Source organism: Eucalyptus grandis, chromosome 1 (assembly GCF_016545825.1).
Source record: "Eucalyptus grandis isolate ANBG69807.140 chromosome 1, ASM1654582v1, whole genome shotgun sequence".
Classification (NCBI taxonomy): Eukaryota; Viridiplantae; Streptophyta; class Magnoliopsida; order Myrtales; family Myrtaceae; genus Eucalyptus; species Eucalyptus grandis.
This window is the reverse complement of record NC_052612.1, coordinates 22806082-22834024: the sequence shown is the minus strand read 5'-3', so window position 1 is coordinate 22834024 and position 27943 is coordinate 22806082. Positions and strand designations below refer to the sequence as shown.

The following is a 27943-nucleotide window of genomic DNA, read 5'->3' as shown; positions in this document are numbered from 1 at the left end:
AGAGGCAAAAAAAGCAGTCACCCGCAACCAAATGCTCAGTCCCAGAAAACAATGGCAAACTAATTAATTCACTAAAAATCTTCATCTGCATTAGACAGCTCAAGCAAAGTGCTTTTTCATTTATACTGAAAAACCAAAGAGGCAAAGCCCAACAAGACAGAGAGGAACATCCTGAAAATTGCCCAGAATATTAGGCATTTGAAGAGTTTAGTTCATTGACCTACAGGGAAGAAGGTGAAAAAAGGATAGGAGCATCGGAATATACAAGTGAAACCATAGATACTGCAGTATCCTCGCAAAGTGAGGCCTCAGAGGAAGGCCATCTATATCGATGCCAAGATCCAGAACATAACATGAGAAGACATGGCAATAAGGGCCCAGGTACAGAATGCCAATGCTACCGAAAGTTGAAATCTGCCGCATGGTAGATGATTCTGTGCCCTACAGAAGTTCAAGTCCCTAGAATATAGAACGATCACACCGGCTGATGAGCATGCAGCTGCAAGTGATAATGTAGCCGTCACCTGCATGATCATAGCCAAATGGATAAGCAGGCAGTGATCTCATGTATTTTCCCCTTTACTGTAATAGGAAGAGCCAATACGTCCTAGAAGATAGCATTCAAAAACCAACATAGAGTAAAGTAGAGGCACTGAAGATGGGTGCACCCAAAGAATAAGAATGATCAGCAGAGTAAATAACGAAGACTTCTGATGGGGACACTAGAACAGCTCCACCTATAGCTTAAGTTGACTATCTGTATGCTTCCTTTCTCGTGAGAAATTTAAGACCAACATGGGGCGTTAAAAGATGCCTAGGCACCAGCACCACAACCAGACCCAATTAAAACAAACAACATAATATTCCGTCAGAAGAAATAGTGATCTGTTTGACAATTTGTTTAAGGAAACTAGTGGTAGACACGTTATTGAATGTCAAGAATCCTCACAAGAAGATGCTCGTGGGATAGATGTCAGGGGGTAGAGATGGCTATATTTCTAGGAGTGAACTCCAGGCGATCCAGCTCTAAAGAGCACGGCACTTGGGGAGAAAAGACGAAGTGACAAATGCTACAAATATTCTACTAAGTCAAGTCTATCATCCAAAAAAAAAAAAAATAGTCTATCACCCATAGGCGAATTAGACAGAATGAGTGGGTAGCAAAGGGTTAGGCATAGCAGGTCTCTTGTGGATGAAAGTGTCATGATTACTCAACACCCTAATAAATAGGCCAAGCTATTCTCCGGTAGAAAGACGCCCCATGCCAGCGTGCAAGTGAATGGCTCCACTCTTTGTCCTATCAAGCATCTGAAGAAATCACAGCAACTTAAAGGACATTCAAAAAAAAAAGTAACTATTCAAAAAAGGGATCTGGAAAAGTAAATTCAGCTAACGAGGACATGATTTTGCCTTTCTTATTCAAAATAAAATGAAGCATAGGAAGTTTAACCAGTCAAATGCAGAAGAATGACAAAATACTGAAGGGACCAACTTTTGTGCACTATCTATATCTAATAAGAAAGAGGAAGAATAATTCGGGGGCAGTTGTCACTGGTTGAAACCGACTTTTTGAGATATCCACTGATTTTGAACTTATTTTCAAACCAAAAATTAAAAGATTGAGTGACCTACAGAAAAGCATTCAAAACACATCCATGGAAAAGAAAACAGCGCATATTTCCCACAAGGATGTTTAGCCTAACAAAAACCAGAGGCCCAAGGATGAAGATAGATACCCAGTCACCAACAACAAACAGGCTCACAAGGACAGGATTCTGAAGGTCTCTTTTTCTCTTCAAAGCATAGATGTCAAGGCAGGCTAGTCCAAAGCTCCATAACACTTGAAGGCCCATCGATGCAATTAAGTAGCTGTAAGAAGGTATATCAGTGCCATGCAACTTATTTGATACGATAAAGCATTTGATATTCTAATAAACAGGAAAAAACTTAGATCAGTAAAACGTTGTATTTCACGCAAACAGGACTAAAGCGCATAGAAAATCTCATCAAAGGATAATTCATGGACAACCGCATTCACAGACCATAAAATCTGCACTGTCAATGCAGAGACATTAACTCAGCAAAAACAGCTCCATTCACATAACACTAGAAATTGAATACCCTATTAATTAAAGTACCAATAATAAAATACCGCACTTTCCTTCCTCCCAACTGCATACAAGCACCAATTTTTCATACGTTAAGATAATTCCCTAAAAAATGGAACCATGGGGGTGCCTTTATACACTCTTCCAGCAAATCACCTCACTTGTATGTCAGACAAAAAGTACTACAATTGTTTCCACAGTTGAAAAATACCTGCGGACATTTCAAATGGCCGAATATATAACTTTTCATGAGATAGCAGAATGAGATCAATGCCAGATGCATCAACTCAGTTCCCTAGTTCTATCTCCGCCCATTTTGTAAGCTTTAAATAAAATTTCAAGTTCTAGAGGCTCCTCTGAGCCAAAAAAGATGGAATCATTCCACAATCTCAGAAAATCACAACAAGTACTGCTATCCAACCAAGAAAGAACCTTAGGAATGACAAGTACTTGACTTTTCCATTAATCTCCAGCAATTTGTGCAGAATGACAGAATAGCCGAAAATCAGCTTTATGGCAGCACACATCAGATAGACTAAGACCCAAAAGCAAAAAGACTGCCAAATTTTTTTTCTAAGTAGCTCTTTCTAAATGATCTATTATTTTACTCATAAAATAGAAGTTGCTGCCTGAGGTCCTGATATAAGTTTAATGGGGTTGGAATTGTTTTAGAACAGAGCACTTCAGAAGCTTTTCTCATTATAATTCACACTTGGAAAAATAAAAATGAAAAATAATTCACAATTCAGAACCTTTTCATATTGTCACTACACTGTCTCCACCAGGTGCTTACTATACCAAAAAAAAAAAAAAAAAAACACACAAAGCAACAACAGTGAGGCTGCTTCTCCTTCAATGTCCTTGAACAAGAAAGGATGCGGCAGCTTCCTATGCATGTACCCAGTTAAGTTGGGTTATGGGAGGGTCTATTGTTTATTTAACGAGAATTAAAGGCTTGGTAGGGTGCTAATTCCATGAGACAAGAAAAGAAGGATCTCTTCAAACACTTTTTCCAATTTATCAGTTGATTTAAAAAACACAAGTAGAGAGCCTGTGAAGAGGTCTTTCATTGTAACTATAAAAATCTAGCTCAAAATCTGAATTTTGCTACTGAGGAAATTTAGTTGTGGATTTTAAATGCATTGATTGATGATTCCCACAGATGCTTTGCCTTGTAACTGAGCTCTCTTTTGGCTCTTAAGTTCCCCTTGTATTTGGTTTGTACACCTTACGTAACCTGTAGAGGTATTCTCTTTATCTACAAAACAGTTGTCTCTTTAGTTATCTATTACCCAGCTCAGCTTTTGTACCATCAATTCTTTGCACTCTATGTTCTTAGTCTTACCAACACAGCACGGAACTCCCTATCCCACTACTATCCAGACACAGAGGAAAAGCTGAAGTGAATGATTGCAAAGAAGCTCAACAAATAATGGTTAATTCACCTCTACCTCAAGCAAGTCTATCTACCATCAAGGGGATGGTAGTAGTTGGAAGGGAAAAAATAGAAACAAGTTATCAAAACTATCGCCAACACATTCATGAACGTAGTAGTAGTTGGAGGACGCATCTGATCACACACTATAAATTCTGGCCAGTATCTACCGAAATCAGAAAACCATCATCTTAAAAAAAAAAAGAAAAAAGTGAGGGCCTTTTCGCTGATACAACACAAGTTTTAAACACATAAGAGGGTCCTTGCATGCCTTCAAAAGGGAAAGTAAAAATGAATCTCTCCATCAGAAGCACAATGGTGGCTTGCTTATCTGTTCTTCATTTTACAATGCATACGGCCTTAAAGAACTTCTGCTGATCCTATCCACTGTATTTCATCTGTTTACACTGCAGAGATGCATACCTCGGTTATGTGTATCTCAGAATGGGGATTTCACCACATGAGTGGCCCTTCAGATACCGGAGCACCCAAAGCCCAAAATTAACCATGTCCATGCATGCAAAATAGTTCTCCCAAGGTTCATCAGCTCAAACAAGCTGATGCAAAACGACTGTAAGACTTATAAGCAGGCAATTCCATAATTAGAGAAAACTCGTACACCTCATTTACAACTTCACTCCACGCATCTATAACAACGCGCCAAGCCTCCGACAGTGCAGTCATACAGGAATATAACTAGCCACAACCGAGGCTCACTTTGCGAATCTCACTACCCAATGATCCTGCAAACAGTAAAGAGGTCCGGAATAGTGGAATCCTACAAACCAACAACGCTCACATCGGCTAAACTAAACCCGTTGCCGTTCAATTCTAAAAAAAGCCAAGGACGAGACGAGCGATGTCCCCCAGTCACAGATCACCCGCATTACAAAACTAAACCCCCGAAGTAATTTCCATACCGCGCCAGCCAAAAATGGGAAAGAAATCGATACTCTCGGAAATAGAACCAGTACCAGAAAGCAGTGTAGCTCGAGAACCCGAGAGCAGACACCATGAACCCGATGGAAGCACCGGCGCACGCGCATTGCCCCACCCGCAACGCCATCCCGCTCACCGTCCCGGGACTCCCCACAATCTCCTTCATCCCTCTCTCTCTCTCTCTCTCTCTCTCTCTACACTCTCTCTCTCTCTCTACACACGCCGAAACCCTAGATTCACCGCCGCTCCGCCTCGGCCTCGGCCTCCACCGCCGCCGCCGCCGCCGCCGCTGCCCGCATTTCCTACGCCGGAACTCGCGGCGAGCGAAGGGACGTGGCTCGGCGGGCCCGCGGCCGGAGAGAGAGAGAGAGAGAGGTAGCGGAGCGAAGGGACGGGTGAGCTGACACGAATCGGAGTTGGTGGCGCTTCGCGGCTCGAAAGCGATCGCCAATGCCCGACCGAATCGTCGTCTTCCTCAGACGCGATTACCGAACATCAATTATCATCGCCACCCAAAAAAAAAAAAAGAAACACATTATTCTGTCGACAGTTGCTTTTTCTTTTTCTGAGAATTAACTATAAAATATACGATTATGGCGACGGTTGACGGACCGAGAATTTGCGTCCGGTCGGCAACCGCGACCTGCTTACGTGGGTTTCTTTTGCAATTTTTTTTTTTTTTTGGTTGTTGATTTATGACGATTTATAGTTTGGCTTTGTTGGAACTCTTAGGAATGGAATTACGACTTTGTATAAATGGGTCGATGGTCTAGACTTTCTGATTTAATATATGATGGATCGTGTATTCATATCAAAGCGTTGCTTGCTCACAAAGGACTATGCTCGCCGTCTTAAGAATGAGCTTTATCGATTGAGACAGGATAAGGACGGTTTACGTGTATTCATGTGCATTAATTGAATTAACCGATTCAGAAAACTAAAAAGAAGAAATCAGTATTCTTTCTCAACCACAATTAACATTGGAGTTTACACACTTGTGTCACAAGTTGACAATTCCTTGGTCGCATAATAACCCTATGATGCTTGACGAGTGGAAGTCGTTAGGCCGGTCTTTCTTCTATAATTATTCTAGAAAATAATAAAGCAAATAGCTTTCTTGTATGATATTGTATCATGCCCAACTTGATTCGGGCGTCTAGTCTATCAAGTAGGGCAGTAAATATTTTTAGCCTTAACAACTGGTTTCGATCTATAATGACCTCATCAAGAGAGGGACATCAACTCCAAACCAATTTGCGCATAAAAACCAACCCCACCTTTAGAACTCCTAAGTATTATAAACTTCTAATTTTAGAACTTCTAGCATCAATCATTTTGACATCACTCCCATGAATCAATTGTGTTCATCATCTCTACATTCTCACTTTTCGTTCAATAACCCCAAACTTCATTTCCTAAGGGTTCATGGGTACAAGATAATCAAGATCGTGACACTTGGCTAATTGAGTCAAGTGTCTGTTGGCGTGCCATTTTTTGACCAAGAGCATGTCCAGAGTATTAAAGGCAAATTTCCGAAGTTGAACACTCTACTTTTGCAATCTGCCAAGATCTCTTCTGCTTATCTGAATAGGAAAACGAGTCCTGATCTACTTGGGACCACTTTTAGCGGATTCCAACATTTGAAGACAGCTGCAAAACACTGGCATGAGCCCAATTGAAATTGATCAAGAGTCAAAGTCTTCCAAGAATGTAGGACCAACCACTTTGTCTCTAGCATATATTGTTTTTGGAAAAATGATCCTTTCATCCTTTAAACGGTTCATATTTTATTAATCCATCCGAGGTTTAAGGATTCTCTTTCTATGGCTTGTTGTCCATCTATTAAGGTCGTTCCAAATTTAGATATGAATCTCGACCTATTACTTGTTCTCCTTTTGCAGTTATTCTATGCTTTTAAACGTTATGTTGTTAACACTAGATGCATTTGGTTTGTGTTTATGGAAGTTATCTGTCCTGCATACGCCAATACACATATTAATAACTTTTGATTATTTTGCCATCTTAAAAACATCATAAATTATTATCTCAATAATTTCCCTTACTTACAATGACAAAACAATCTCTAACCTTTCATTATACAAATTTATTCATAAGCATGAGGATTTTGAATTTGAGTGAGCGTAAGATATATTGGTTCACTATTATGCGAAAATAATATCAGGTTAGATCAAAGGCACAATAGCGGATGTCATGATTTCCCAAAGTGTAAGATCTTCAATGAATGTAACAAGAGATATTATCCACTTGAAGAAGAATTTTGCAAAAAATAAATGAATTTGTAAGAGCTCTTTCTTCTACAATGTTACTCCATAGTTCAAATATGAGAAGTTGTAAGCACATCCAACTCTCTAGATATGAGATTTGATGCGAATTACCCCATTTTTGCAGTTTCAACGTGCTTCTGCACTTGTTCCTTAGTGCTTTTGTGGACTCAATTGCCTCCATCTACAGATTTGACTACTTCCATGGATGCAATAGATGAGAGTGTAATGATATAATCAATGTAATTCATCGAAAAAATGATATAAATTGTTCATGAATTTTGATCCAACATGTAATAAGATTATTGAAATTTTGATTTGTTCAATATAATTCATGAACTTTAGCTTAATATATAGTGCGGTCCATGAACTTTAAATTTGCTCAATGTGACAGCGAGATTTTTAGCATTTATTCAAATTTTTTTTTTGAACTATATGAAGATGTTCAATATTATTCATAAACTTTCAAATTCAAGAATTATATTACACATTAAATTAAAGTTCAAAGATAATTTATGCTAACATATATGTAAGTTAGCAACAAACATATAGGTAGAAAGAATTGTGATAATAGAGGCTCTATTTGTTTCATGAAAAACATATTCTAGAAAAATATTTTTCTTGTTTTTTAGCATTTGGGGCATGTAAATGAGTAGTAGAGAAAACATTTGCAATCAATGGAAAACATTCTTCTAAAATTGAAGAAAATGATTTCCGTTTTTGAAAAAAAAAATCCTTTTTTCCTCTTTTTCAAGAAAGTATTTGGTGGTCACTTAGATGCTCATGACAAAATTTCTAGAACAGTAAATTGATTTTTAATTAGAAATTGAAAAATTAAAAATTTTAGCTTCCGATTTCTTCTTCAAATCTATTTCTGGAATAGAAAACTATTCTAGAAATAGAAAAATTAAATTGAGTTATCAAATGGATTTCTGTTCAAAACTTGTTTCGGGGAACAAAGAAACAGAGAAATTCTATCATGCGCGCCCTTAGAGAGTGCATGACAGCATTTCTATTTATCTATTTCTTCATTTCTCTATTTTTTAGTTCTCTGAAATAGGTTTGGATCAAAAATCCGTTTAGTAATGCAATTTCATTTTTCTATTTCTAGATTGTCCACTTGCCCACAGGACGCCAAATGCTCACTGCTTGCCACCAGCCCTAGCTAGCGGCTGCCGGCCACTAGACTCCAGCCACCTGTCGCTGATTACTAGCTGCCGAACACCAGATGCCCACCGCTTGTTGGCCACTCATCGCCAACCACTAGACACTAGAGGCCTATCGCCAACCATCGGACTTCCACTGTCGATTGCTCGCCACTTGCCATCAGCTGCCCATTGTCGAACTCCGGCCGTTGGCCACCCATCACTAGTCGCCAATCATTAGACTACGCTAGCCGCCAGTTGCCGGTTGCCGGATGCTGGACTCCAAGCATCAGATGCCAAACATCGGTTGCCAATCACACAGACGTTAGACTCTAGTGTCAATTGCCGAACGTCAGACGTCGGATGTCAAACTTTTGCCACACGCCACCGGTCGCCGAACATCGACTTCAACCACCATATGTTAGCCATCGCCTATCCTAGAAATAAAAATTTTATTCTCGTTATCAAACGAATTTTTATTCCAAAATTGAAATTTTGAATTATTATCAAATACATTTCTATGTTCAAATACTTGTCCATAGAATAGAAATTGAAAAATTAATTTATGTCTCAGAAATTTTATCTTGCGCATCAATGCGGAATGCATTTTTTGTTCAAAGCCAATCACAAATTGGCACTTGTTGATGACGTGAAGATAAATTAAGAAAATGAAAAACTAGTCTCTTTTTTTTCTCTCTTCTGCTCGGTCCCCACCACTCTGCGCCGGCCTCGGACCTCGGATTTCTAGGATTTCGGAAGCGCCGATGACTCCGCGGTGGCCATGGCCGAGCCACTCCATCTGTCGTCGTGGCGGCTCGTAGCCGCGCCACCCACGAGCACATGTCGCTCGCGGCGGCTCGTCCGACCTTCTCTCGCTCCTCTCGATTCCTCTCTCCAAAATCCTTTCACTCCCCCACCACCTTCCATCCCCTCCCGAACCACCTTCCGATCCTCGGCAGCTCCTCCGCAGCTAGTCGTCCTCGTCTCTCTCTCCCCCGGGGTGCCGCGCGGGGTCGCTGATCATGAGGCCGACGCCCTCTCGATTCGATCCCCAGTGAGTGGTACTCTCTGAGAAGAAGCATTCCTCTGTGGAATGTGCTTCTGCTGAGTGGGTTTCTCCTATTGCCTCTCTCTCTCTCTCTTTCTCTGCGTAGTTTGCTTTCGCGCAGAGCACGAGATCTTTCGCTTCCGTCTCTCTCCCTCCTGGTTCGACCCCTAGGATTTCTCCGGTCCACTAACCAGGTCTCTCTCTGGTTTTCTGGATCTGCTGGATTTTTCCCTCGCAATCGCGTTCCGATCTCTCCACCCGCTCTTTCTGTGCTGTCTCTTCGATTCCCACTCGGCAATGGCGATCTCTCTGAACTGCCTGTCCTCCATCCTCGTCCACGAGATGGCGTCGCTGGCCGCCGCCTCCTTGCGCTACTCCTCGACCAGGCGAGCTCTGCCATCGCCCGCCGCCCGCGCGACCGCCTGGGTCGCGACCTAGCCCGACGGTTGAAATTGGTAATTTTTTTTTATCAAAAAATATTTTCATTTTCAGCAAGAGAAAAGATAAAATAAAAATAAAAATAATAACAAAAGAGAAAATAGTTTAAATCAAAATTATTTTTGTAATTTTTCTCGGATAAATCAAATTAGATTCTTCATTTTTAATGGCGTGGTTCAACTAAATACTAGGAAATATTGTCATTTTACTAAAAAAATATTTTTAAGAATATTGTATTTTTCCCAAAATAAACGGAACCTTAAATATATATTATTTAACTTTCACTCTTTTGATTCGTTAAAAATGATTAATCAAATGAAAATGCTTTTTAGTCAAGGAAAATATTTATGCATAGAATTAAGAAAATGAATTCTTGAAAGTGAAAATATTTTTTCCAAATTGCTCTTCTTGAATTTTTTAAATATTTTTTTCTTTTATTAAAAAATTGATTTTAAAATAATTTTTATTTTATTTTATTCTATTTTTTCAAAAAAAAATATTTATTATTATTTTTTACATGAGAAGAAACCATGGCATTGAAATCATTTTCAAATGAGATCAATTTTTTTTTAAAAATATTTTTGCTTCCTCTAACTTTTTTTTTTTTTCTAAATATATTTTGGCATTTTCTTTCCTTTTTGATTTGTCTTTTTTAGAAAGGAAAAAAAGGAAATGAAAAAAAAAAAATGAAAAGAAATTTTAAAAAGAGAAAGTAAATGACAGAAATGCTTACAATTAGCTAGTGAGGTCATACCATTTTTTGAGACTAACATGATATTTCAAGCTTTTATTTGAAACAAAATTCACTTCAAGTCAATATTTGAGAAAGTAAGGGCATTTCATACTACTATTTGAGAAAATGAGGATACTTTAGGCCCTTATTTAAAATTTTCCCATATAGTTTTTGCGAAATAAACTAAGTCTTAAATGGAAATCTAGTTTTTTTATCCCTTCCAAGACATCTCTAAGGATCCATTCTTTTGGATGCTTGGAAGTGAACTTTCAGTCCTTTGGAAAAGATACAGACTTAGTGACAGGGGTTCCGCTGAATTTGAAACATTTGCCCAAGGATTTTGTTCTTCTTCTCCTACCGAGCCTGTACTTCTTTGAACATCCTCAAACTTCACGTGTATGTATTCCTCTACCTCTCATGATTTCTTGTTATACACACATCAGAATTTGCTAGACGGCGACTAACCCGACAATATTGATTCATCCTGTCTAGAATCTAATTTACCAACATTCTCAATTACATCTTTAAGAAGACAACAACTGTAACCAAAGACACAAAAGTATGCAATATTTGGCTTTTTAACTTCATAACACTCCTAGGGGGTTTTCTCAATCAATGACTATTAATAATATATATGCAATACTAAGTGCTTCCATCCGAAAGGAGGTAGAAAAATGACTTTTTGCAAGAATTGCCCGACATGTCTTCTAATGAATGATCGTTTCTCTCTACAACTCCATTTTTGTTGTGGAGGGTAAAAGCGGAGAGAAGTTATGCCTAAATCGATTTCCATCCCCAAAAGTTGAAAACTCATGATTTTCGAGTTCTTTTCAATCGGTTAGAATAGAAGTAATGCCATAACCTTTTTCATTTTAAACTTGATTTGCAAATTTTGTGAATGAATGCAAATTATCCACGTAATTATCCATAATCACCAAGCAATATTTTTGAATTGAAGACTCTTACTTCTAGTTCTTATTCATCCAAATAGATTGAGGTGATTTTGTCAAATTGACATTGAAATTAAATTACATCTAATGAACCGGACTCAATTTTGACTATACAATTAACCTAAAACCAATCGATACCCCTAATTAGAGGTAAAATTAGGGAAATTTATCTCTAGTTTGGAATTTCAAAATTGGCTTGACAATTGAATGTCAAACGACCTTCTAGTCAAATGTCATGAAGGAAATTTTCTCAAAAGATGATTAGAAATGAGCTAATTTTGTTTTTGGTTGATTTCAAACCATGTTCATAAATTGGGGAAAAGTTGGTTCTCGATCTACTATTGTAAAATTGATAATAACAAAGTCAAATTAATGTAAAAGAAGTTGATTTGAGATTTTTTTCAATTTTTTTTTTGTAAATTTTGACCCAAGGTTAACTTAGGTACATATGACAAATTTTTAAAATCAATTTCGGCTTAGATGAGTTTTTTGAATAAAGAAAATCATTTGATACAATTCAAAATTTTTGTTTTTAGGATAGAAATTTGGAAATAGTAACAATATACATTTTCTATTTCCATGGCATGACGATCGACGGTGGGTGTTCGGCATCCCAAGGCCGACTAAAGGGGGTGGGTTGAAACAAGAATGAACGATGAAAAATGTTTTTATTTCTCACTTTTGCTCTAAAATAGAAAAGCTAAAAATTTTAGCTTATAATTTTTGCCACTTCAAATATATTTATGGAATAGAAATCTTTTCCAAAAATAGAAAATAAAATTGTATTACCAAATTGTTTGTTCCAATTCTATTCAAGGAACATAAAAATAAAAAAATAAAGAAATAGAAATAAAAGTTTAGACTTGTGGGATTTTCCCAACCAAGTCATATCTATGTCAGCTTCGTTTGCTTGCCTTGATTCATGCAAGCCCCCACATCATATTTTTGTTGCCCATCTTGGATGGAATTATGATAAAGGTGCTTTTGGGTCACTGGTATAAATTTGAGCATTTAAATGACATGAGAAATATTTTAGGCTACTGGTGTCACAGTAAGCAAACTTTCGGTTTTTTATGGTATTTTTCCAAATAATTAACAAAGTATCTAACTTTATGGCGTGGTAATATTTGAAATGAGAATCTATCTACGATTCCTTGTTGATTGAACCAAATGGAGATTGTGTGTACCTTTCTAAAGGGGATAATTTGCTGTCTCACCTTTGATCAAGCCTCGCCCTCATCAGGTGTTTGTCAGCTCATTTAATTTCATCTATTTTACTCATGTGAGATTCATGTGAAATTCATAACGTTGTAGGTTGAGATTAACTTCGTTCATCATTGCCCGTTCGTAGGGAGGAGCTTTCCCTCGTTTTTTCACTGAAGAAAGTACGTGGAACACGTGACCACGTGTTTCTCAAACTCAAGATATCACCCCAAACGATGATTTGCCATTCCTTTCTCCCCCCTTCCTTTTGCCCTCGCTCGTCGCAACGACGAACGTTATCCAAAATCCAGATATCAAGAAATTGATTGGACCAAAGGTGATTGTCCATCTTCAAGTCGGATCCACCATGTAAATCAACTGCTCTCTCTCTCTCTCTCTCTCTAGCCCCACCTTGCATTATCAGACAGAAAGTCCGTCGTCCAAGACATGACACGGGACACTGTTGCGACATCGATCATCACCTAAAGTTGTCAACTTCGTCCCACCCAGTTAGGCCCCCCGCTTGTCCTTTTCAATGGAACCACCGACCACATAGTATCTGTCAATTATAGGCCCCAGATTTTTCTTCTTCGGTTCACCATCTCCACCACTTCATTAAATACTTCGATCGACTCTGTCAAATGATCAAGACCCATTGCTAGATCATTCTTATCGAAACGGGAATTCACTAGTATCCACACGTTTCCTTAGTAAGGACACCAACGTAGCTGTCGCTCCCTGTTCTCATCTAATTTCGAACTGGCTTTTGTTCCACACTCTGCGGCGTTGTGCGAGTCGAGTCTTCTTGCGCTTGCCTGAACTTGCTTGGACCTCTGTTTTTCACGAGAAGGAACCTGGAAAAATGGCCAATGCGATCAGATACTTTGAGCTGAACACAGGAGCTAAGATCCCTTCAGTGGGATTGGGGACATGGCAGTCTGATCCTGGGCTCGTGGGCAAAGCTGTCAACATCGCCATTCGGGTTCTCCTTCTTGATCTTGCTTCTGATCTTATAATATCCTGTCTGCGAGTGCTAGTTTGTTACTAGTGAATTCGTCTCTGACTGCCCTCCTGCTTTTTTCATGTGGTAACGTAGCATGGATACCGGCATATCGATTGTGCGCAAGTTTATGCGAATGAAGCAGAGGTATCTGCTATTGTCTCTGTATCTCTAATTTTCTTGCTTTGACCGTCACTCCTTTTCTGGGCATGTATAGATTTTGATTTTCTATGCACTTGTTTTGGTCTGCTCCGTAGGAGATTTTCTTGCTACATTTTTGGGTTCATGATGCTCCATTTGGCTGTTCATTTACACCCACACACACTCTCTCTCTCTCTCTGTGAAGTTTCAGAAGTTCTTTTTTCCTTGTTCTAAAAGATCACACGGTGAGTACCTCCTCTTGCTTTAAATCTTCTCAAAGGAAGATTGTATGTACAATCTTGCTATATTTCCCATATCTAATTTATATAGGCCACATATTCAATTTTCAGTGTCATGGGAACTTAGATTTAAGTGGCGGTCATGGCGATGGATTCCTATATTAATGCCCCTCCAGATAGCAGGCTAATTATGGTCGTATGCCTAAATTATTAAAATTAAAAAAAAAAAAAAAAATAGAGCGACGCCGTGTTTTTACGTACTTATTTACTTCCCTTTGAAAGTTTAGCGAGCTGTTTTTCACTTTCATCGAGTTTGCATGACTCCTTTTGTTCTAACTACAACGTTGAAGCTCATCGCGCTGTGCTCGTCAATTGGAGGGAAGAGACCATCGTGATAATTTAGAAATCTATTGTTCAGTCCCCAGAAACACGAACTTTAAACCGTGTAGGTAAATTTCAACAAATGTTGGTAAAAAAAAGACATAAATGATGACTTTTTTTTTTTCAAATAAGTTAATGATAATTTATCAACAATTTTACCATATTACCAACTTTTTAACTAGTTCGTGGATTAGTAAATTTTTTACTAACTCACCAATTTTTGTTTTCATAACTTACCAACTCTTCAAACTATGAGCTCCTGTGAGAAATTGCCAACCTAAGGTAAATTATCTGATCAATTTATTGTAAGATTTCAACTCGATTATAAATTTTTCATAAACTTTTATGTGAAAATTTCAATATAGTCATTTTGGCGAATTTTTGTTGGAAGTCATTGTTGCGGCAGTGTGCCATGTAGGATGGCTGGCGATGACTGAACCACCGCATTAGCGATTCCAATAAAAATTGACTGAAATGATTACCTTAAAATTTTGCTGAAATGTTTATGACTAAATTAATAAAATTGGAAAATTTAGGACAAATTGGCATTGGTACAATAGGTTTTTTTTTACTAATTGGGTAATTTTCCGTCCCAACCTATATTATAGTGATTTACCAACTTTTGTCAAATTAAATTATCAAATAGCTTTTAGTTACAAAGTCTAATTTGAGCTACTTACCAATGTTTTATTATTTAATTTAGAAACTTATTTTATTGAGTTAATAATTTTTGTTTACCTCAATTAGCAGCCCCTATATTTAATAACCAATTTCAGAGATTATCAACCTAAAATGAGAGTTGATAATTTAATCAGAAAAAATGTTGGTAAGTTGCTCAAATAAAGATTGGTTAATTCATATAAGAGTTGCTAAATTTAAAACGTTGGTAAGAATGACCAATAAAATTTAGTAAATGATAAGAAAAGTCGATAATTTGCAAACTATTAAAAAACAGATATTAACTCATAAAAGTGCCGGCAAATATCAACAAGTTACGGTAATCAGATGATGAATAATAAGAAAAGTTGATAACTTGCAAACTATTAAAAAACATATATTAACTTATAAAAGTGCTGGCAAATATCTACAAGTTACGATAATCAGATGATGGATAACTTTTTCTTATTGATAATTTTTTGACACTTACCACCTCTTACTGGCATGGAAAGAAAATTCACTTTTTTTTGAATGGAAACTGTAGAATTATTCTGCCAGTGTTGTTTGGGTTGGTTTTGGACCACTCGTCTAACCAAGAGCTCAGTTCGCATGATTTTCCTCTGTTTGAATTTATGAGCTCTAATTACTTTACTTACTGAATTTTTTTTGCAGATTGGAGCGGTTTTCAAAAATTTGATCGAAGAGCGCGTGGTTAAACGGGAGGATTTGTTTATCACTTCCAAACTCTGGTAAAGCTGTGCTGCAAATTGGTTGATGTGTCTCTACACTTACAAGAATCATCACTTGATACACTTGAATGTATTCCAGGACTACCTTTAACACGTCCGATACCTTCCACATTATATTTTTTGTTGCTTGTTCTCTTGCTTTAGAAAGTCCAATCCAAAAAGTAAAACTGTTAGATTCTGGAAGATTACATGAATATAAGGCATATTAAAACCTCATAGACAAGCAAGGGGATACCTCTTACATGTTTTTGTCTGAACTTACTAGCGATATTTCCGGTTTTTTTTTTTTTTAATCTAGGAATACTGATCACCTCCCAGAGGATGTGCCGGTGGCTTTGGAAAGAACCTTGCGCGACTTGCAGCTTGACTATGTAGATTTGTACCTCGTAAGTACATGCTGATAGGTTTGTCTCTGTCTTATCAGTGCGATGCATTCTAACTTCCCATCGTTTGGTTCTGACTAATTTCCATGTACTTAAGTATTTGTAAGTGTCATCGACGCTTTAATCCACACGCTATTCATTAATATGGTTTCATCACTGTTAAGATGCACTGGCCACTACGGATGAAGAAGGGAACGGAGGGATTTAACCCTGAAAACATCGAGCAACATGACATACCGAGCACATGGAGGGCGATGGAATTACTATATGATTCAGGTAAGGCGCGAGCCATTGGAGTCTGCAATTTCTCCACTAAGAAGTTGGCAGATCTGTTGGAGATCGCACGCGTGCCTCCTGCTGTGGTTCAGGTGGAATGTCATCCTTCGTGGCAACAGAAGAAGCTGTATGAATTTTGCAAATCCAAAGGAATTCACTTGACTGTGAGAAGGATTCGACTCCACTTTTCTATTCTTCTGCGTTACTTTGAGTTAGATTATGGTACATAGAGTATTGTCGACAATGCGATCTATTAAATATTAGTCATAACATTAATCTGAAAGTAGCATCAATGTAGGAGCTAATTCATCAATGGATCCAGTTTCTGCCAGTGTACACGGCACATAGCAAAATGAATGCTGCTCTGAATTGACTGAAGTATGTGCAAATTAGGATGTTACTATGCATATCTTGATTCCTTGTCGAATCTGTCCTTTCAGGGTTACTCGCCTTTAGGATCGCCTGGCTCGTCATTCATGAAAAGCGAGGTTTTGAAGCAGCCGGTGGTGACCACAGTGGCAGAGAAGTTGGGAAAGAGTCCAGCACAGGTTGCTCTAAGGTGGGGTCTTCAGATGGGTCACAGTGTGCTTCCCAAAAGCACTAATGAGAAAAGAATCATGGAGAATTTCGACGTTTTCGACTGGTCTATACCAGACGACGTGTTCGCTGAGTTTTCGGAGATTGAACAGGTGTATATACTACATGAACTCCCTCCTTGTCCCTTTGATTACGCTGCGCATTTCTGTTTATGTTAAAACTATTTACTCTTGGGATATTGATGCGATGCTTCAATGCTCAATATTGTTACTTGTTTTGCTTGTGATCGGGCGTGCAGGCGAGGCTGCTTAGGGCAACAGTTTTTGTCCATGAGACTCTCAGCCCATACAAGACCGTGGAGGAATTCTGGGATGGAGAGATCTAAGCATGGAAAGGCAATGGATTAAAGTAAAGAGGAGTGTGCAGACGCATGGGAGTCTGTCATTTCATCCAGTTTATGTCTGAAGTTAGTTCAAATAATCCTAGCCACGTCTGCTAGATAAAAAGTGCGGTATACCTAGTCTTGTTGCTGTTTGTGTTAATTTGCAATGTGAAATGTTCATGGTCATTAAACCCTCTCCCCTCGGTCATATTGAATTTAGCAAGTATCTTATGCTACTTGGGAGTACAACACGCCAGTTCCTCTGTCCCTTTTAGTCTTTGAGCTGATTTTTCATTGATTTTATTTTCTAATAATTTCTTAGATTTTAATTTCTTAGAGAAGAGAGGAATGGAGGAGGAAGAGAGATAAAGAATTTCTTTTAATTTTCTAATAATTTTTTAGATTTTATTTTTTAAAAGAGAGAAATAAGTGCAATGGATAGCTATTTAGAGTGTGTTTGGTAACCCTCTTTTTATTCTTCTCTGGCCACTGCCGCTCACTCGCCCACTCGCTTGCTGTGGTGGCCATCACTTGGCAGCCGGTGGTGGTGATCGACGACTGGCAAGGGCATGATAGCGTCTGTGGTGGCAAAAGGTGGCAGCGTGTGGTGGGGGGCGGCAAACAACAAGAAAGAAGAAGAAAAAAAGAAAATAACTTATTCTTGGGAACAATAAATTACTTTTTTTTTTTTTTTGTTTATGTTCCAAATTTATTCCCCAACTACTTTTCTATTTTTGGGAATAGAAAAATTAGTTGATATTATCAAACGGATTTATGTTCTTTTATTTTATTTTGGGGAACAAAAAAAACAAAGAAATTTGGCAAGTTGCCATTTTTTTTTTTGGGGGGCTTTGGAAGGAAAATGCCCCTTGCCATTGCCGCTGAAAGTGTCACATGAATTGCATATGAAGATTTGGCCAGTGGCGAGCTCAGGGTATATTATGAGATTAGGTTAGTTACTTTAGAATCTTGTTTGAGATAAAATCTATCATGAAAACTTGGGAAACTTACCAAAAAGTCTTAAACATATTACAATTATACCAATTTAGTTATAAACTTTTTACTTTTGGCCAACGCAATCATAAACCTTTTGTAATTATGTCTATTTAGTCTATAATGTTGACTTTTTTTAGTATTTTTTCCCTTTTTTGCCTTCTTCCTTCTATCTCAGATCGACAAGGCTTGCCCTTGCTAGTCACTAAAATGGGCAAGCCAAATTGCCCAATAATGGTGAGGCCCTACCAAATCTGGCAAGGCTCATGCTTGACATGGTTGGAAGAAGGGAAAAATAAAAGAAAAAGAAAAAAAATGAAAAGAACTAAAACATAAATAAAAAATTGTCTACGTCAGCGTTTGTCGGACGCGGCGAGGCCGAGCCTCGCCATCATCGGTTGGAGGCCAAATTTGGCTGGATGACCGGATGAAATCCGGCGAAATAAAAATGAATTAATACAATTACAAAAAAAGAAATAAAAAAAGAATTAAGACTAAATTAGCAAAAGAAAATTTATGACTAAATTGACCCAATTGCAATATATTTATAATATTTTTGATAATTCTCCTGGAAACTCCTTGAGAAATTTGTTTAACTTTAGAGTCCCTAAAAAAGAGAAAGATTGCTTGATGGATAGGAGCTTTTGACAACCGTGACGCAATCGAAATTGCGTATTTAAAAGCTGTATTTTCCACTATTCTAGATACGAACATTTCAAACCGCCCTCGTCCATATTTTTCCCAGAAGAAAGAGATACAGAACACTGCTCTTTTGTTCCCTTCCATACTCAAGATAAATCTAGAAGGACATAGAGCTGCCCATTTCTCGATCACTTGGAACGATGTCGAGAGTTCACGAGGCATCGCGCGACTTGTTTCGCGACTCTTTCGACGAATAAAAAATGGCGTCCTGCGAAAGAGACATCCCCACCACGACGAATTCCAATCGCAATGCCCCATCTTTCCATCGTCGGTGACGTGATTCGCTACAACTTTGCGACATCATTATGATTGATGGCCAAAAAGTAGTCAACTTGTTTCCAATATTCGAAACAGACGGTTGTAGAAGCACAAGGGGTAAATAGCGTCGAGTTTCCAAATTGGGCGGTGTAGAATTTAGGCAAGGAACAGGTTGGAATTTTTTTTTGGTAGTCTTCTAATTTTTATCTTCGCAAGGATGGCCATGGCATCTGGCAAGGCAATGGTTGAATTGGAGGGGCAAAATGTAGAAATCAGAGAGAGTTGACAGTCGGAGCGAGGTTTCGGCATTGAGTATTTACGTTTCTTTATCATCATAAATTCATGAGAAATGACACAAATGGTCAATGAACTTGAGTTCAATATACGAACTTGGGTTTAATATGTAATGTTATTTATTGACTTTTAATTTGTTCAATATCATCCTTGAATTATTCGTAAATGTTCAAGGTAGCCTGAAACTATATAAAATGTTCAGTGTCGTCCTTTTGTTAATTCCGATTAACGACATATGTTGATACAGTTTCCAATCCATTAAGCTTAAATGGTGGACCAAAAGCAAAAAAAAAAGTTACACATGGATATCCATGTAAATTATTCATCTTAAATTAGGATATAATAATTCATATCATCAAATAACAATAAACCCATGATAATGGTCTGATACTATTTTCCCTTATCTAAAATAAATGGATAAAAATATAGGCATGTTAACTCATCATTTTAAACATCTAACTCAACATATAATTATTTACATCTTTAAGTAATATCCAATTTGTCATTTGAGTAAATTGAAGGACTACATTAAACATGTACTAATAGTTCAGAGATTAAATCGTATGAATGAAAAATATAGGGATAACATTACATATTAGATCAAAGTGGTCATTTTTTTCATTTTCCCTATATTAAGCAATGCTACGTGGGTCGAAAAATAAATACGGAATTCATGTTCCGACGGATGTGGAGGCTTCCACGGGTATCTTTAACTATGAGACCCTAACTATAAAGAAATTATTAAACACTAGAAGACAAAACAAAGTTTATTCCGATTTTCTATGAGTTTTTCGCGAAAGATCACCGCTGAAGTAGACCACCGGAGATGGTTTTTGTCTCCGCATTCCGTTTCCGACTCACCGCCTAGAATTGCAAAACAAGTTATTTCATGGAGCTAATCACTTGTCAAGACCGACCGGTTAAGAAGTTACAAGTTATCTGGACGAAATTTATCATAATAATTCTAAATCTATTATAATTTTTTCAATTTAGTTCTAAACTTTTTTGTAATTGTGTCAATTCGTTCATCTAGTCAAAATTGGCCAATCGACGCTAACATGTTAATTTTTTTTATTTTTGATTCTCTCTCTTCCCTTCCTACTTCCTCCAACTAGTTGTTAGATCTCAACGATTGGCTAGGGGCATTGGCAGGTGGGGCTCGCCTCCGCTGGCTATTGGCGAGGCTAGCCTTGCCCTGGGTGGGCAAAGCTGAGCTCGGTCGCCAAGGTTCGGCGAGGCTCATCCCTGTTGGCCAATGCCCCTAGCTAGTCCTGAGGTATGGTGACTGGTCAAGGGAGGAAGGAGGAGAGAGTAAAAAAAGATAGGAAATAAGAAAAAAAAATCGAAAAAGGTGAAAAAAAGTATCGAAAAATTGAGACATCAGTGTCGGGTAGACAAATTTGGCCGAATGAACTGAATGACACGATTGCAACATGTTTAAAATTGAATTGGTAAAAAATAAGATTTATGTCTGAAATAAAAAAATTATAATAGATTTACGACTATTTTGGTAATTTCATTCTCATCTAGCGGGCACCTGTCGTCCACACGAAGACTGACTAGAAAGCTCTCGGATTCCCCTCCTGTTCGTTTCCACTATAAAAGGAGTGCACCATTGTTATCCCCTAAGACTCAAAGAGCAGGATAGTTGCTGTCATTCTTCTTCTGTCTCTTTCCATTCTCGCCGGGTTTTGGTTTCGCGATCTGCCGAGCTGAGTTCTGTAAGTGGGTTTCCTTCATAGTTGCTTCTTCTTCTTCTTTTTCAAGAGGAAAGACCCTTAAAGACAAGAGGGAAAGAAAAATGGGGAAGGACATCAGATACTTCGAGCTGAACACCGGAGCGAAAATCCCTTCGGTTGGACTGGGGACATGGCAGGCTGATCCTGGGCTCGTGGGCAATGCCGTAGAGATTGCTATCAAGGTTATCCCTTTGAAGTCTTGTTTTGATACCACGTTTCTGTTTGTTTTCTTCGTTGTACCATATGAGAGCGGTTCCCATAATTGATATCTAAAGTGACTGTGGAAGAGTGCAGGCAGACATATAACAATACTGCAATATTACGTCTAAATATGTGTTCTAGCTTTTCACTTTAGCTCGTTATCCTTGCGTTTTAGTATGTCTTAATTGTCATTAGATTGCATTTCATACGGTTGCTTTTTATGAGTTCGATTGATTCTTGATAACCTCTTTGTTATTTTTGTGTGGTAATGCAGCATGGATACCGGCATATCGATTGTGCGAGGCTTTACGGAAATGAAGCAGAGGTACTTCAAATTGTCCCTGAATCTCCATTTTTTTTGCTTGACTCGGATTGTCACTCTCTTTCTTTTCTCAAGCATATTTCAGTTCTTCCCTAGTCATGTGAATTGCAGTATTTGTTGGTCTTGTTAAGCTTGAAGTGGTAGCGGATTTTCTTTTCATTTTAGTTGGCTTTGTAGCCTGATTGATCTTCATTCGCTTTCTCTGCTTGTTTTTCTGCTGTTTCACAATTGTTTTTCATGTTTCCTTGTACATGAAATTAGCCTGGCCTTTCTCTATCCGGATACTTGAAGTTTCTATTGATGATTTTTCAAACATTTTTATCCGTAGATTGGAGTTGCTTTGAAGAAATTGTTTGAAGATGGTGTGGTTAAATGGGAGGATTTGTTCATTACCTCCAAACTCTGGTAAGCCTCCTACTGGTTTATGCATTCTAGGACTTTCTCCTAAGGCATCATGATTCTCTTCGTCGTTCTCAGTCTTTTTTGTTCTCATCATGTCTTCTTCTAAATCTGTACTTTAGTAATTTTCCTGAACAATTCTTGTCAGGAATTCTGATCATGCACCAGAGGATGTGCCGCTGGCTTTCGAAAGAACTTTACAGGACTTGCAGCTTGACTATGTAGATTTATACCTGGTGAGTGTACTGTGATCTGATGATTTTGTTCCTAGTGATGTGTTATAGCCTAGCTTCCTTTCCAAGCAATTAGGTTTGAATTGATGACCGATCGACCTGTGTTCACATATATTTATAGTATAAGAATATGATATACCTTGAACAGGTATTTTGATATCAAGTAAAAGATCATTTTCTTGTTTCAACTTTTCTTCCACATATCAAATGATTCAGATTTAAGTTACTGATTAATGCTTTTCAACTGTAAAGATTCACTGGCCAGTACGGATAAAGAAGGGATCTAAGGAATTCGAGCAACCTGACATACCGAGCACATGGAGGGCGATGGAAGCGCTATATGATTCTGGCAAGGCACGGGCCATCGGAGTCAGCAATTTCTCCACCAAGAAGTTGGCGGATCTGTTGGAGATCGCGCGAGTGCTTCCGGCCGTCAATCAGGTGGAATGTCATCCTATGTGGCAGCAGAAGAAGCTGCGCGAATTTTGCAAATCCAAAGGCGTTCACCTCTCTGTGAGTTGGATTCGGCTAGACTTTTACTCCTTTAAAATCTTCAGTTAAATTATGTCATCTACGACAAATAGAACTATAGCATTGACGTTGCGTCCTCCTTTGGTAAGAGTAACTTGGAATGATAGCAAATCTTGATTCAATCTTGGATAAAATTTTCAGGGTTACTCTCCACTGGGATCTCCAGGCACACCATGGCTCAAGAGCGACATCCTGAAGCACCCGGTGCTGACCACGGTTGCGGAAAAGTTGGGAAAGACGCCTGCGCAGGTTGCTCTGAGGTGGGGTCTTCAGATGGGTCATAGCGTGCTCCCGAAAAGCACTAACGAGAAACGAATCAAAGAGAACTTCGACGTCTTCGACTGGTCTATCCCGGACGACTTGCTTGCCAAGTTTTCCGAGATCCCGCAGGTAATATATTCAGCATCAGCTATCCGTCTTCACGTCCTTGCCAGTTTGATCATGCCATCTTTCTCGGTCTCTTATCAAAAACTACTGATTACTTCGAGGTTTCTCTTCGTGTAATTCTCTGATTCATGATTTTCTCAACTTCGTGTATTTTGATCATCGTGCAGGCGAGGCTAATTAGAGGAGCCGATTTTGTCCATGAGACTAGGAGTCCATACAAGACTCTTGAGGAGCTATGGGATGGCGAGATCTAGGCATGGAAAAACAGAGGATTTAAGCAGAGAGGAGGAGGGACAAGTTGATCATCTCTGAGATTATTCAAATAAATCGCAGTTTGTGTACGAGTTTTGTATTGCGGGCTCTATAATAACTAGGGTGACATTGGTGGTGGGGGCAGATTTGTGTTGGTTTGCAGTTAAATTTTCATTGGAAAATTTCCCGAACTACAATTTAGTAGATCTCACATGAAGAGGCCAAACGGACTACACTAAATTGACACATTTGAGAAAATCTCATAATTGCTAGTTTTTTCATAAATTCTCAAAATTTAATATATAATTTTATTTTAACATTTTAGTGAGAAATTCATAACTAGGAGTCAGAAATAGGCAAAACTCGGGCCAAACTTGATTTTTCTAAGTAGAAAGTTATTAGCCACATGGACAAGCCAGCTACTAAATTTCCCGGTAGTTAAATACTTATTTTATTTGAAACCTGACAAATCACCCCAACGAGATTACTAAAATCGGTCTTGAAGATAAACATATTTACAAATTAGAGTGAAAATTGATTAGGGTAAACCAATCAGTAATCACCATATGAAAAGTTAGTATCCCCTATGAGGGACTCAAAATTTTCTGTCCTAATTTTGGCTGGCTTAAGTGAAATGCCTCTGGTGAATATCTAATGCACAGTTTCATTATTTTCCGACAACTCCATGTACAACAAAATAGTGAAATAAACTCACTCACCATCTATACATGATGAGCTCTATTAAAATATTTAAATAATAAATCATGTTTTCATTGAACAACTTAATTTTTTAGAATATTTTGTAGTGGTCTAACAAATTCTCACATGATATTAAAGCTAGGAGGTTCGAAATTCGAATCTTCCAGCACCTATTTGTATTTTTGATCACTACAGAGTTCATTCATTGGCCAAAAAGTGTTGTTTTTCAGTTCCTTCTTTTGTATTGTCATTTTAAAGCAATTTTCAAGTTATTTTCAAGGAAAACTTCAAACAGTCATGTAGTTGACTTTCGGATCAACTTTTTGATCAACCTTTTAACCGAAAGTCAACTCCGGATCAAAGATTGGCTTTTCGCCCAAAAAGATGTCATTTAGCTTTAATTTCATTTTTATCATGTCAAGTTTTTGATCAAATATTGAAAATCCAAAGATTTGATCAAGAAATTAACCTTTTAGGAAAAGTCAACTAAATGGTTGACTTTTATTCAAATCTTTGACTCAAAAAAATTGAAAAGATAAAAGATTCATAAATACATTTCTTTTAGTGTCAATTTGACTTTTGTGTTAAAAATTTCACAAAAATCGATTAAATACATTTTTTTTCTTTTTTGAATCTTTTGGTTTTAAGTTCTAAATCAGCCAAAAATCAAATTATTTTCATTATAATAATAAGTAGGTGTAGTTTCTTCTTCAACATTTGGTTTATGGACTATTTTAAATCCACTTGTGCATTCAATTTTCCGAATTGCGGGAGCAAAATACAAATTGCCATTTTGAGCCATAATAAGGGGATTATAATCGATACTTTATGACTTGCAAATGAACCATTATTCTTCACATATTTTCTTAAGGATAAGTCCAAATCCGAAATCGATTTTGAAAAATTCACATCAAAACTTTTCGATTTGAAGAATTTTATTCTTCCAAGCATAAGAAAGTAAAGCAATTAAGCTTCATTTTACAAAATTCGAATTGACCTATTCAAGGTTATGGTTTAATTTCATAAAACTAAGTCCAATTTTGATATTAGATTGATCAGGTCATCGAAACTATTTGATGACTAATATGGTGATCCCCAACCATAGGGAGATCGGGGATAAGGTTAAGAACAAATCATCGATCTAGGTTGCCAAACCGCCGGTTCAGGTGATCCGAGAAGAACCGGACGGTGTGAACTCCAGTTTAGGAGCCTAGTTGCAAAGTGGCTTGAGCAGGTTGGTTGGAGCAGCTCTAACCATGGCTATGCCTTCAATGGGATCGAGGACAAAGTGGAGGTGGTCGCTGGAGAGGAAGGACCGCAGGCAAAAGTGTCAGCCGACGACAATCAGTCCAACGACGAGGGCGATTAGGCGCAAGTAGAGAGAGGGAGAAGGGAGAGAAAATGGCAAGAATTTGGAGAGGGAGGAGAAAGAATTGAGTTTAGAGATAGAATATTAATATGCAAATGAGCGCCCCCCCCCAAAAAAATTGGAGTGAAAAAAAACCTAATTATGCTAACCCGAAAATGGCCGATCTCGACCGTCGATTCGATCGATGGTCAAAATCTTAATTTAATGGCCAAATCAAAATTTTCGAGGTTTAATCACCATTAAGAAGTGTCGGGCAACCAATCGAATGGGTCTGATTTGCAAAAATTCAAGTTTAAAATAAGAATTATGCTTAAAGGCTCGATTAGGAGTCAAATTGCAATTTGACGAAATTCAAGGGTCAATCTACAACTCGTGAGAAAATGAGGGCATATAAATTAAATCGATATAGCAAGGATCTCGAAACTAGTTACCTAAGGTCCAGAACCGGTTGACAAGGTGCTAGACCAGTCTACCTCGCTGACAGCCGGTTGGATTAGTCAAACTGGTTCACATCGGTTTGATCGATTATGGCTGGTTTTTGCTAGCTCACACCTGTGTGACCCTTGTGAATTCAAAATTTATGCAATTTGGTCTCTCAAGAACCAAATGGAAAAGAAAACTTGCATGATTTGAGGAGAAATCGTATGATTTTGATAAAATTAAGCCAATTAAACTCCGTATATGTAATCTATGGACTCTCTATTGATCTAATTGTGCATATCATGAAAAGCAATAGACTAAAATCATGGGTACATAAGATCGAGCCTTAAGGGCTAAAATAAGCAATTTTGTAATTTTATGGGCAAAATTACAAATTAATTGAAATTGAATTCAATTAATATTGTAATAGACCTATTTAACTAACTACTCATGTGTAGGATCACCTAATGTATTCAAATTGACTTTGAGTTTGAGTGCCAAAACTAAGGCAAAAAATGAATCAAGGTCTAATATTGAAATTGGACCTAGATTCATGCAATTGAACTATAGTCTTGAATGAGTCAATCTAAATTTCTTCGATTGAGTCTCGACAGCTCGATTTTCTTATCTTCAAAAGAGTGAAATCCCTAAAATTGGGAAATTTTCTTGTGAATTTCTCAAAATTGACCCCAAATTTGGCATTGTCTTAAGAAAATGAGTGGAAAATAATTGTCTGTTCGTAAATCATGAAGAATCGATTTTAACCCACTAATTAGGACTTAAAATGGCAATTCTCTTTTCAATATGGCAATTCATGAAATTGAATGACCGAGTGAATTTAAAATAGTCCCTAAACCAAATGTCATAAAAGGAACTACACCTAATTATGGCTAAAACAAAAGTAATTTTATTGTTGGTCGATTTAGAACCTAAAACCAAAAAATTCAGAAAATAAGGTTTATTAATCGAATTTTATGAAATTTTCGGCACACAAATTAAATTAATACTAAAAAGAAGTGTTCTGTGGATTTTTAATTTTTCTAATTCTTTAGTGAAAATTTGACCAAAAGTTAATCATTTGGTTGACTTTTCATAAAAAGTTAATTTTTAAGCCAAATCTTTGAATTTTTTAAAAATTAATTCAAGAAAAGTGACATTAAAGCTAAATGGCATTTTTTTTGGACAAAAGCCAATTTTTAACCAAGCGTTGACTTTTGGTCATGAGGTTGATAAAAAAATCAACCCAAAAGTCAATCATTTGACCTTTTAGGTTTTTCTTGAAAATGAATTGAAAATTGCTTAAAAGCCATAATACATAAGAAAGAAATGAAAAATGACATTTATTAGTTGAGAAACGAGCTCTGTCGTGATCGGAAACCCAAATCTCAATTTTTTTAAAAATCTTTTTAATGCGTCCACTAAAAATAATAAAGCCATATGCAACCGAGGTTAATGGGCGAAACCAAATTTAGAATTCCCTCTTAACATGTAAAAAGGGCACTCGGCTAGGTCCTCCAGTCCTTGGGCTAGTCAACTGATCCTAGGCCTAGTCTCATGGCTAGCTTAGAGTGCGTTTGTTTGTATTTTTGTTCAAAAATTGTTTCCTAATGAAATGAAATAACTATTTCTCGTTCCGGAACAATTTTTGATCAAAAAGACGCATTTGGTAAACTTGTTTCGAGAATAAAAAATGAATAGAAACACGTTTGGTAAATTTATATTCTTTTTTTGTTTCTTTTAATATTTTAATATTTTAATTTTATTTTTCCTTTTTTTCTTTATTTTTTCTTTTTTTCTCTTTCCTTCTTTTGGCTAGTTGCCGGCCATGCCGAGATCGGGCGACCGGCAGCCTCGCCAAGATTCGGCGAGGCCGAGCTTGCTCGTGGCCGGGCGAGCTCAAGCTTGCCTAGCCAAGGCGAGGCCGAGCATCGCCAGGCTGGGGGCTGGCGACACTCCGGTGAGGTTGCCAGCCCTCGACGGCCGGTCGCTAGCCATGGCCGAGGCTGGCGATCAGCCAAAGAAAAAAGAAGAAGAAAAGAAGAAGAAAAAGAAAGAGAAGAAAAGAAAGGAGAGAGAAAATTTGTTCTTCAAAAATGTTTCTAGAACAAAAAAATAATT

The 27943-nt window shown here is 37.7% G+C and overlaps 3 protein-coding genes across 4 annotated transcripts; 2 read left to right on the top strand and 1 right to left on the bottom strand.

The window, feature by feature from the left end:
• Positions 1 to 67: 67 nt before the first annotated feature.
• Positions 68 to 5011, bottom strand: LOC104433062 (CASP-like protein 5B2). Its single transcript, XM_010045696.3, has 3 exons — positions 4518 to 5011; positions 1737 to 1869; positions 68 to 524 (listed from the first exon to the last, which is right to left on the bottom strand). The coding sequence occupies exons 1-3, from the start codon at positions 4646 to 4648 to the stop codon at positions 324 to 326; spliced, it is 465 nt and encodes a 154-aa protein (XP_010043998.1). The 5' UTR covers positions 4649 to 5011; the 3' UTR covers positions 68 to 323.
• Positions 5012 to 12915: 7904 nt separating this feature from the next.
• LOC104433061 (NADPH-dependent aldo-keto reductase, chloroplastic) lies at positions 12916 to 17300 on the top strand. The gene is made up of 7 exons (XM_010045695.3): positions 12916 to 13263; positions 13378 to 13428; positions 15372 to 15448; positions 15747 to 15834; positions 15996 to 16271; positions 16548 to 16796; positions 16943 to 17300. Exons 1-7 carry the CDS (start codon positions 13144 to 13146, stop codon positions 17027 to 17029), a joined length of 948 nt encoding a protein of 315 aa, XP_010043997.2. The 5' UTR covers positions 12916 to 13143; the 3' UTR covers positions 17030 to 17300.
• A 3606-nt stretch (positions 17301 to 20906) lies between these two features.
• Positions 20907 to 23548, top strand: LOC104433063 (aldo-keto reductase family 4 member C10). Of its 2 annotated transcripts, XM_010045700.3 has the most exons (7): positions 20907 to 21194; positions 21488 to 21538; positions 21864 to 21940; positions 22083 to 22170; positions 22420 to 22680; positions 22840 to 23088; positions 23253 to 23548. In XM_010045700.3, the coding sequence occupies exons 1-7, from the start codon at positions 21075 to 21077 to the stop codon at positions 23337 to 23339; spliced, it is 933 nt and encodes a 310-aa protein (XP_010044002.2). In that variant the 5' UTR covers positions 20907 to 21074; the 3' UTR covers positions 23340 to 23548. The 2 variants fall into 2 exon arrangements, with proteins under 2 accessions (XP_010044002.2, XP_039165212.1); XM_039309278.1 differs by lacking the exon at positions 21488 to 21538.
• Positions 23549 to 27943: the final 4395 nt, after the last annotated feature.

Coding starts and splice junctions, on each gene's coding strand:
- LOC104433062 (XM_010045696.3), bottom strand. CDS start 4,648: ATGAAGGAGATTGTGGGGAGTCCCGGGACGGTGAGCGGGATGGCGTTG. Junction 1,870..4,517: donor TCGAGCTACACTGCTTTCTG/GTACTGGTTCTA, acceptor ACCTTCTTACAG/CTACTTAATTGCATCGATGG. Junction 525..1,736: donor TGTTTGTTGTTGGTGACTGG/GTATCTATCTTC, acceptor ATGATCATGCAG/GTGACGGCTACATTATCACT.
- LOC104433061 (XM_010045695.3), top strand. CDS start 13,144: ATGGCCAATGCGATCAGATACTTTGAGCTGAACACAGGAGCTAAGATC. Junction 13,264..13,377: donor CTGTCAACATCGCCATTCGG/GTTCTCCTTCTT, acceptor GTGGTAACGTAG/CATGGATACCGGCATATCGA. Junction 13,429..15,371: donor TTTATGCGAATGAAGCAGAG/GTATCTGCTATT, acceptor TTTTTTTTGCAG/ATTGGAGCGGTTTTCAAAAA.
- LOC104433063 (XM_010045700.3), top strand. CDS start 21,075: ATGGGGAAGGACATCAGATACTTCGAGCTGAACACCGGAGCGAAAATC. Junction 22,171..22,419: donor ACTATGTAGATTTATACCTG/GTGAGTGTACTG, acceptor TCAACTGTAAAG/ATTCACTGGCCAGTACGGAT. Junction 23,089..23,252: donor AGTTTTCCGAGATCCCGCAG/GTAATATATTCA, acceptor ATCATCGTGCAG/GCGAGGCTAATTAGAGGAGC.